At 35.8% G+C, this 11,276-nt stretch overlaps 1 protein-coding gene across 1 annotated transcript in view; it reads left to right on the top strand.

Annotated features, from left to right (window-relative positions):
• Window positions 1–10,345: 10,345 nt before the first annotated feature.
• GALNT13 (polypeptide N-acetylgalactosaminyltransferase 13) overlaps window positions 10,346–11,276 on the top strand; it is a 572,168-nt gene continuing 571,237 nt past the window's right edge. The window contains exon 1 of the mRNA XM_052664343.1: window positions 10,346–10,487. Within this exon, the coding sequence (XP_052520303.1) occupies window positions 10,346–10,487 (142 nt within the window). The remainder of the gene's footprint in view (window positions 10,488–11,276) is intronic.

Genomic DNA, 11,276 nt, shown 5'->3' with positions numbered 1-11,276 from the left:
AGATTGCCAGCTGCAGAAGCTGCTCCACTGGGGTAGGCCATGTGATTATCCTGCCAGGCTCTAATGTTGGGGTGACCAAGGGAACAACATGAATTAGTCTCCCGCTCCGTCCTTACTCCTCTTCAGACACAGTTTGCTTCCTCCTCAGATATCAAGTTTGCCAAGTTCCCTCCATAGCCATGACATGTGTATGTCCCAGTCTAATAAATATAACATTACTTCTTTTTTCAATCATCTTTTACTCAGACTCAGATCTTTCATAGAGGAGAGTTGAATATGAGTGGGACAAGGGCATTTTTATGAAAAATTACAGATATCTTCTAGGTTGACCCACATGGAATATTGTAGTGGGATTTGGTTTACAATGTACACAACGAAGCACTTCTTATCTGCATGGTCTAGGACCATGTCAATTCAATAGAAGAATCCAGGTGGTGGGGTCAGACAAGTTTTAATACTCTAGGCCTCCTTTTGGCTTCACTGTCAGCTAGAGGCATGCCATCTTGGCTGGCTTGAGGTTGTTGTTGGGGAAAGAAAAGTCCACCATGTTCAGGAATGGACAGAGTGGAATCCATGTTTTCAAAATTAATTTTATAAAATTCCCTACCCATTTTATCTTGACCATTAGTCAGCAGGTAGCCAAGAGAAGATGAACTTTCTTTTGGGAAGGCCAAATTCAATAAACCAATTCTCTTCCTCAGGTGGGTGTACAAGGAGGTGATTAGAAGTTTGGTCATATATCTTTTTCAGTTTTTAAAGAGATCATTCCAATATTCAACAAAAACTTTGAACAGTAGAAAGTATGGGAAATCTAATTGTTATCGTGCAGTTGCTAAGTTATGTCTGACTCTTTGCGACCCGTAGATTGCAGCACACCAGGCCTCCCTCCTTCATGATCTCCTGGAGTTTGCCCAAGTTCATGTCCATTGAATCTGTGATGCTATCCAACCATCTCCAAGGAAACCATATCCAACCAAGGAAAATCTAATACCTTGATTGTCATTCCATTGTTGAATGGCCTTTGTGACAAAAGATATACAATTGTCAGATTGTAGGTGGTCTGGAAATTGGAAAACATGACTCAGGTTAGTTCCATGGATCACATAGTTGTAGGTAGTTTATTGGACTAGAACAGCAACAGTGTGACCTGAGACCGGGTACTATGATGACTTGAGTGCCTGTACCAAACAGAGCTGTACTCACACAGAGCTGTAGGATACATATGAACTTCAGTCTGTTCTGTTAACAGGCTATTTCAGCTTCATCCTTAATTATGTTTTTGTCTCAAAGCAGTTGAGGTTTGGGTAGACGAGACCAGAAGCATCAGAGGGCATGGAACAAGAGAGCAGCTTTATGTAGTGAACAATTATTTTCAGTTTACAGCACCATTCACCCACAGCTCAAACAAATGAATGTTTAAAACAGTGTTTTCAGTTTTCATTATTATTATTACCAGGGTTTGTATAATTTTCTCTGCATTTTTACCAGAACTTTTTACTTCTCAGTCCTTTTTGCACTGATTCATTCAACAGATGTTGATCTGGCACCAATTTTGTGCCAAAAAAATGTTTTTGGTATCTTAAGGATATCACAGAGAATAATAGATGTAATTCCATTGCAAGAATCAGGCAGTAAATAAATTAACAAGTACTAGTGATAAGTATTCTGAATCAACCACATAAGTATATTGCATAGATGGTGGAAGGGCATTATCTTAGATAAGTTGGTCCAGAAAAGAACTCTCTGGGGATATTTGAGCAGTGATCTGAATAAAGAAAGGGTGAAAGATTGTTTCATTACTTAGGAGAACAGTGTTCTAGAGAGTACTTCAAGCATGAAGATTCTGGAGTACATTAAGTAAAGGAGAGAGTTAGAAGATGAAATCTGAAAGGCAGTCAAGGTCCAGATTTGGTTGTTTTATAGGCAAAGTTAAGGATTTGGAATTTATTTTGTTGATTTATGTAATAAAAAGCCATTGGTCAACAATGATCAGAACTTAGAAAAGATCTGATTAAAATTTAGTTTTAACATGACCAAATTTCCTTCTGTGTGGAGAATAGGTTTCATGGAAATGTATTTAAGCAAATTGATCCCACTCTTACATATATACTCAAGAAACACATATGTACATATGTATGTGTCCATATATCAAAACTTGTACATGAATGTTCATCACCAGATTATTCATGATAGCCAAAAAGTGGAATTAACCCAAATGTGGATCAAATGACAAATAAAATCTGATATATTCATGCAATTGATATTATTTGTTGAGAAAAAGAAGTAAAATGCTGGTATGTACTACAACACGGATAAAATCTTGAAAACATTATACTAACTGAAGAAGACAGTAACAAAGGACAGCATATTGTATGAGAGATAGATGCTCTATTAGTGGTAACCTAGACCTAGGGGCAATGGGCGGGTTGGAGGGTTACAGTAAAGAGGAGTTGTTTTCTCTCGAGGAAATGGAAGTGTTCTAAAGTTGATTGCGGCAATGGATGCACGACTCTGTGACTATACTACAAGCCATCGCACTGTACATTTTAAATGTGTGGATTGGATTGAATAGTATGTGAATTCTATCTCATTAAAGCAGTTTTTTTTTTAAAGTTAAAGCAAGATATATTGGTGATTATGTAGGTTAAATCTATAGGTAGAAAGTGAAAGTGTTAGTGGCTCAGTCATGTGTTCAACTCTTTGCAGCCCCATGGATAGTAAGTAGCCTTCCGGCACCTCTGTCTATGGAATTCTTCAGGTAAGAATACTGGAGTGTAGATGGAGCCAACAGAATTTGCTGCAAAGTCAAATAGGGGTGTGAAAGAAAGAGCTGTCAGAAAATAGTACAAAGTATTTTGGCTAAGTTATGTCAGAACCTGCTTAGGACTTATGTAAGATAATGACTGAGAGCTGACCATTGGATGGCCATGACTGTCTCAAGTAAGTCTTCCATATAATGGTGGGAGCTAAAGACTGTTGGGTTTAAAATCGAAGGGAAGGACAAGGATATGGGATGTATAGGCAATGATTATACATGCTTCTTTCCAGGAGTTTTGCATTCAAGATGAGCAGACAACTGGAAGCATAGATGAAAAATGTGGGGTCAAATTAGTTTAAGATGATTATTCATATAGCATCTTTGTATTGATAAAAATGACTTATTCAAGGAGGAAAAACTGAAGCAGAAGAGACAAGTGTATCAGTAAAGCCCATGAATGTGTGGGATCAGAGGATGTTATACTCCTTAAAAGACAGTTCATACATCATCACACTCAGACTTGCAGATTTAGGGGTGCAGTCATAGGAACTAGCAAGTTGATACACTCAACATGGCATTAAGCAAAATCCTCTTCTGATTGTTTATATCTTCTTGCTAAATGTACACATGTAGTGATGAGCTGAGAGAAAATAGAGTGGATGGCAGTCTAAAGGCAAACAAGGTGCAAAGTTATCTGAGAAATGGAAATTGATTTGACTAGAGCTATTGCAGGATGGCTCTGAGGCTCTGCAAGTCCAGTATGAGTTCATAGATTTAAAATGAGAACAGGCAGCATATTTTTGGGGTTTCTCTCTAGTCATGTTCATCTGTTTGCATGTAGGAGTGGTGTAGGGGAAAGTTAAATTTAACCAGTGTATTGGTATGCTAAAGCTGCCATAACAAAGTATGATAGACTGGGTGACTTAAACAACAGAAATTATTTTCCAAAGGTTTCAGAAGTCCAAATCAGTGTGTCAGTAGAGTTAGTTTCATTCTGAAGCCTCTCTCTGTGGTGTGCAGACAATTGCCTTCTCTGTCTTCAGATGGCCTTTTTCTGCGTTGTGTCCTAATAACGTCTTCTCATATGGATACCAGTCATATTGGACAAGGGCCCCTTTGTATGACCTTATTTTAACTTAATTACCTTTTTAAAGGATCTATCCCCCAATATAGTCACATTCTAAAATACTGGGGGTTAAGACTTCACACATGAATCTTCTTGAGGAGGGAGGCACAATTCCACACATAACAACAATGCTGGAGTTTAAAAATTTAAATATATTTTTGAGGTGAGACAGGGCATATATAAAATGTGCAATCTGGTTTTCATAGAGTTAATTATTTAAGAAAAAGAGACAAATGATAAACATTTTCAAAAATACATTTAAAAAATATGTTAGGAGAGTATTAATAGGTACCAAGAGTAAAATAAAGTGAGCTAAGGAAATACAGAGTGATTAAATTGTGTGCTATTTATAGGTTGATAGGAAAGCTCTCCGTGATTTGACTAGAAAGTAAGATTTGAAGGAAGTTAGAGCAGGAAGCCATGACTGTATCAGCGGGCAGAGAACACAGCATATGCACAGCCCCGGGGCAAGACAGTCACTGGTATGTGTAAGGAAAAGCCAGGAGACCCACGTGACTGGTATGGAGAACAATGGTCCGAAATGAGATCGGAAAGGTAGTATCTGATGCAGTTGGACTATAATTTCTTTAGTTAATAAAATTTTGAGTAAATCAGGGAATCATGCAATAGGGACATAAACATTTTGGTTTCACCTTTAAAAAATGAAATCTAATTTTCATAGACTGAGATGCACAGATCTTAAGTGTACAGTTCAATGAGTTTTAACAACTGTAAAATCCTGTGTAACTCATATTCCATCAGCAGCTATATCTGTTAAATATATGTCTAATAAGTAAATATAAAATATATTTACAATGCTGTTATATTAAATATATTTCAATATAATATAAATATTAATATATTTATAAATATTGAACATATCTGTGATACTCATCCTGACTCCTGATCTCCTGAACACATACATACTGAATGTACACTGCTTCTCTAAGGATTAGGGAAGAGAATGCTCATTCATTTTTTCTTGTTCTTTCAATGCTGTTCATGATGATAATAACTATTACTGTTCAGTTCAGTTCAGTCATTCAGTCATGTCCGACTCTTTGCAACCCCATGAATCACAGCACGCCAGGCCTCCCTGTCCATCACCAACTCTCAGAGTTCACCCAAACTCATGTCCATTGAGTCGGTGATGCCATCCAGCTATCTCATCCTCCGTCGTCCCCTTCTCCTCCTGCCCTCAATCTTTCCCAGCATCAGGGTCTTTTCAAATGAGTCAGCCCTTTGCATCAGGTGGCCAAAGGATTGGAGTGTCAGCTTCAACATCAGTCCTTCCAGTGAACATCCAGGGCTGATCTCCTTCAGAATGGACTGGTTGGATCTCCTTGCAGTCCAAGGGACTCTCAAGAGTCTTCTCCAACACCACAGTTCAAAAACATCAATTCTCTGGTGCTCAGCTTTCTTTATAGTCCAACTCTCACATCTATACATGACCACTGGAAAAACCATAGCCTTGACTGGACAGACCTTTGTTAGCAAAGTAATGTCTCTGCTTTTCAATATGCTGTCTAGGTTGGTCATAACTTTCCTTCCAAGGAGTAAGCATCTTTTAATTTCATGGCCCTAATCACCATCACCAGTGATTTTGGAGCCCAAAACAATAAAGTCAACCACTGTTTCCACTGTTTCCCCATCTATTTTCCATGAAGTGATGGGACCAGATGCCATGATCTTCGTTTTCTGAATGTTGAGCTTTAGGCCAACTTTTTCACTCTCCACTTTCACTTTCATCAAGAGGCTCTTTAGTTCTTCACTTTCTGCCATAAGACTGGTGTCATCTGCATATCTGAGGTTATTGATATTCCTCCCGGCATTCTTGATTCCAGCTTGTGCTTCCTCCAGCCCAGTGTTTCTCATGATGTACTCTGTATATAAGTTAAATAAGCAAGGTGACAATATACAGCCTTGATGTACTCCTTTTCCTATTTGGAACCAGTCTGTTGTTCCATGTCCAGTTCTAACTGTTGCTTCCTGGCCTGCATACAGGTTTCTCAAGAGGGACTACTGTGCCTCAGGTACTGTTACTACTATTAATAATTGCTATTACTACTATATATTGAACTTCTCCTATGTGTCAGGCACCATTATAAGAACTTTGTATGTACTAATTAATCAGATACTCAGAGCCTTATGAGGTAGCTGCAAGAAATATACATTTGGTTATTCAGATGACCATAATATGTTTCTCAGCTATATTTTGGGGCTTCCCCAGTGGCTCAGTGGTAAAGAATCTGCCTGCATTGCAAGAGATGTGGATTTGATCCCTAGGTTGGGAAGATCCCTGTAGAAGGAAACAGCAACCCACTCTAGTAATTTCGCCTGGGAAATCCCATGGACAGAGGAGTCTGGAAGGCTGCAGTCCATGGGGTCTATAAAAAGTAAGATATGACTGAGTAAACAACTACTGTTCATATTTTAGAATAGAGAAAAGCATAGAACATTTAGGTAACTTGAATTTAGCTATATGATAGGTGAGTGTGGAACTCAGATTCAGATCATGGCATCATAACTCAGCAGGTCTTATGCTTGGTTCCCTACTAATAGTCAAATTTTATGTTATGAATATGTGAAGTTTTCTTAAAGGCAAGTGGGGGCATTTTTCCATTTTTTTCCACTATCTTTCCACATAAGGCATTCATTTAATATTATCATTGGCTGTTTCTTTGTCTCTTACTGTATCTTTCCTTGTGGCATGGTTTTTATGGTTTACAGTGTTTTTTTTCACAGTGTAGTGTTTGATTTAGGCTATAGGTAGATTCCCCTAGTCCACCTGAATTTTAGATTTTCATTCATATGAAGACCAGTCTTGCTGTCAATAAGAACTGTAGTTAATTCAGGGTAATTTTTTCAAAGCTTACTCACTATAATTTTTAGTCATTAAGCCAAAATGCATAATTGTCCAGTCATCAGCTCCCAGAAGTTCCTGCCTAACTACTTAAAACATTTAAAGTGTGTTGGTAGCCAGAATGTTCTGGAAGCATTGCCAAAAGTTTTCCATGAGCTTCATTCATCCTTTGGGAGCCTCATAAAATAGATTGAATATATTGGCACCAATTATGTAGTTTTCTACAAAAGAAAACATTTGACTAGAGATGAAAATGTATCAAACAGCAACTAAAGTAGACACCCCCCCCCAACCCAGGTAAGTGATAATCTTATAATAAAAAAAAAAGTCTTTCTTATTTTAAAAACATACTTACCAAACTTCTAATTTTTACTTAGATTTTTTTTTTAATATTTGAAATCCTTTTTTATAGAATAGTAAAATTGGTGCATGTTTTCAAGCAAAAGTTCTGTAATATCTCAAAGTCTATGGCTAATACCATTATTTAGTGGATAAGAAAAGAAAAAAGGATAAACAATATGATTAGCAAGATGACAGTTGATAGCTCTCTAACTCCTGATTTTTTTCCTATCTAGAGAAATATTTTAAAGAGGGGAATACTGTGTTCAAAACTTTGAAACAATTAGAAAAGGATAGAGCCTGTAGTTGATGCAACGTTAGCCGTGTTCCACATTGGTTTGGCAAGCCAGAACTTGGATTTGGTTTGAGAAACAGAGTAGTGTTTGTAACTAAATAGGGTCTTACTGGAATAGAACTGTAATACAGATGCTGATTCTCTTAGATAAACTTGGGCCACCAACTGTGCTTATGTTGGTTAGTATTACTTTGTATATTGTGCCATCCTTCTGCTCAATCTGTTTTGTTCTTAAGAAGAGTATTGAAACAGTGTATGTGATTACTATTTTACAAGTACTGCTGCTGCTGCTGCTAAGTCGCTTCAGTCGTGTCCGACTCTGTGAGACCCCATAGACGGCAGCCCACCAGGCTCCCCCGTCCCTGGGATTCTCCAGGCAAGAACACTGGAGTGGGTTGCCATTTCCTCCTCCAATGCAGGAAAGTGAAAAGGGAAAGTGAAGTCGCTCAGTCGTGTCCGACTCGTTCCGACTCCTAGCGACCCCATGGACTGCAGCCTCTGTCCATGGGATTTTCCAGGCAAGAGTACTGGAGTGGGGTGCCATTGCCTTCTCCGTTTACAAGTACTAGCAGATAACAAATGATAAAATTTAGTATATTTTCAAGATAGAGATGTTTTCACAGTAGATAGAATCAAAAACTTGATATATATAAGGAAAGATTGTTTCATAAATTAAAATATTTAAAGAGCAACTTAGTTTTATCACATAATAATAGTAGAGTTTTCTCAGTGTTAATGTCTTGATATATAGATCTAGCAGGATATGAAATTACAATAATTTGAATAATGCTCGAAATGGTAATAAGATGTGATTTTCATTTTCTATTATGGTTAAAGTTTAAATTAAATTCTCAATAACCTCAACTATTAGGCTTTTATTAGGAAATGACTTATCTTAGACATTTTAATATTTAATATTAAGTGATTTCAGATTTTGTATTATAATATTCTTTATATTTCTTTAAAAAAAGTTCTTATACTTTATCTTGCTTAAGTATCACAGTTTTGTGAGGTAGATGGGGAAGGAAATATAAGTAAAGAAAATGAAGCACAGAGAGGCAAAATGCTTACTTAAATTCATAATTCCATTTTATGACAGCCTGTCATGGTTCTTTTTATGTCTTTTATTATAGATCTTTATGATAAAAGATCCTATAATACATAGATCTTATATAACATATAGATTTTTGTATTATGGGATGTTTTATTTTAAGGTTTTCCTTCTAAATCTGGGAATGGCCATTTAGCTACCATTAATGTAATATATACTTTAACACAGAGCTCTTTTCCTACAATAAACTGAAGGAACCTGCTCCATCTTATGTCCGAAGAAAGACAGAAAATTAACTAGATTGAATTTTTTTCAAATCTCATATTCAGTGACATATACATAAAGTAACAGGAAATATATATGTGGGAATCCTTCTCTTGTCAGGTTTAGAGGCTGAGTTCCAATGTTTACTTATAATTTTTACAGAAAAATGAAGTTAAAATGAAACAAAATAATTATCATGCTGTTTTTCAAGAAAAATAACCACTGTCAAAAATCATGCATTCCTTAGGTTTGTATATGTTCTATTTTAAAAAAATATTTGTTGAATAAATGTAAATTTTATGTAGATGTTGAAAGCAGGCTCTGTTATAATAATTTTTTAAATTGTAACCTTATGTAAACTTTGAATTGTTACTACTCTGATCAGATTGTGACGGACAATAGCATTTGTGTTGCTTTATGATGCAAGGTCAGCTGCCATTAATTTAAACAACTTCTGCCTTAGCAAATTGTACTTTGATGTTTTTATTTTGAGACAAGCATTTCTGAGATAGTCCAAGTATCTTTGTATTTAATAGCTGTTCTCCTCAAATATCTGTCAAAATTATTACTTATCTTATTCACATAAATTTATATTTCAATTTCTATTATTTTAATGTAGCCAATGATATGAGACTATATTTGTGTTGATATTATTCTATAGATAGAAATAACAAAGTAGTTATTATTGTTCTATGTAGTATAAAACAAATAAGTATATATTATTAATTCCACACTTACTTTAAGTATCTCTTAATAATTGCACACGTCTTTGTTATGCCTTTAGAATTCTTGCTCTGGTTATTTTCTTTTAAATCACTTTACGTTTAATGTATTATTCACTGATAATTTTATGAATGTGTGCTAACCATTCTCAAATGCATATCTGTAGTGGTTATTTTCTATGCAGATCAGATGGATTTTTAAGGATAAATAACTGATGACTTATCTCAATTAATTGCCTTTTTGTCAAATATTTTTTAAAATGTCAATACTAATGACTGTATTCTAAAATATGGTTTACAAGCATTATAATTTTTGGTCCTCATAGCAAATCTTTATTTTTGGCACTGTTAGTTTCATTTTATAGGTGAGAAAACTGAGGTTTACAAAGTCTCCCCTATGTAGGAAGTAAATAAGTCCAGGCTTATCTGTGTAAAGACCAGCTCTTAGCCATTGCAATATATAATAACTCAGGATGAAAAGTGCTGATTCATGGTAAATTCAGAACTGCACTATTTTATAACCTAGTGCTTTACAGAATATGGTGATAGAACTTTAAGCAAAAGGCAATACTACATGAAGAAAGCAAGTGGTTCCCAGAGGCCCAGCAAAATAGTGGCAGATCTAGGATTAATTGTTACAATTTAAGCCCCTTGGCTTGCTTACAACTCTCATTTATTTGGACTTTTAATTGTGAACTTGAGGGTCAAATGCTGATATATATGAGAGCACTAAATAGTCATATATTTCGTGTTATATCACATTTGTGCAAAATAAACTGTGAGACAATTATTTTTTCTTCTTCTTTTTTTTCCCCAAATACAGTGGGATGCATCCTGCTTTTATCCGGGAGTTCACCTCTGTGGCTTGGATTTATCACAGCCGTGTCTGTCTTTGATCTCTGTGTTAACTAGAAATCAAGGGAAGACATGAGGAGGTTTGTTTACTGCAAGGTGGTTCTAGCCACTTCACTGATGTGGGTTCTCGTTGATGTCTTCTTACTCCTGTACTTCAGTGAATGTAACAAATGTGATGACAAGAAGGAGAGGTCCCTGCTACCTGCGCTCAGGGGTAAGTACTTACGAAGCAGACGTTTCTTTTATGCAGATAAGAATGGTGGCGACTCATGTAAAACATGACATTTCAAAATAAGAGTTCAGTTTATTGACTTAGAAGAGCATTTGGGCAGAACTGTTAATGTACATTTAGCCATGGGAAAGCTACTTTACTTTTATTGGCCTCAGGTATTTTGTTGGAAGAAATGAGGAATTACCTCACCTCTAAAGTACTTCCAATTCTAATAATTCCAACATTTTGTGACTGTAGTGAGCATTACAATTGGACAGAATTTTAAATTTAGGCTTTCGAAGCATAAGTCTTCAGAGATCAAGAACATAATGTAAAAAAGGAAAACTACTGAAGTGAGATGGTGAGGAGAGTAGCAAAATGAGACCACATTACAGCCCTCAAAACTTCCAAAAGCAATAAAAGAAGGATACTCTTTTAAAAAGCAAAACATGTTGGTGGCAGATTTAACTTGTGGGCTATCAGCTTGCCACCCTGTGTTAAAGGCAAAAGATAATTTTAAGTGTATCAAAAACTCATTTTCACTCAATATTCCCTCTTAAGGAACCAGTGTCAGTGACTAGATAAGCATGAATGCTGAAGAAACATAATAATTTATATAAATGGTGATTTATTAAATATAGTCATTCATTTCCTAAAGTTATTTCATGTAATTTTTCTATGTTTTCTTTTGGCTTAAATGTCATTTATTTATTTCTGAAATATTCCTAGTGAATGAGTGCTTCTAAAGTACTTGAGCATGCTTGAAATTAGTTTTAGTTATTGTTTTATTCA

Source organism: Budorcas taxicolor, chromosome 2, assembly GCF_023091745.1.
Source record: "Budorcas taxicolor isolate Tak-1 chromosome 2, Takin1.1, whole genome shotgun sequence".
NCBI classification, from domain to species: domain Eukaryota; kingdom Metazoa; phylum Chordata; class Mammalia; order Artiodactyla; family Bovidae; genus Budorcas; species Budorcas taxicolor.
This window is presented reverse-complemented; position numbering and strand designations above follow the sequence as displayed.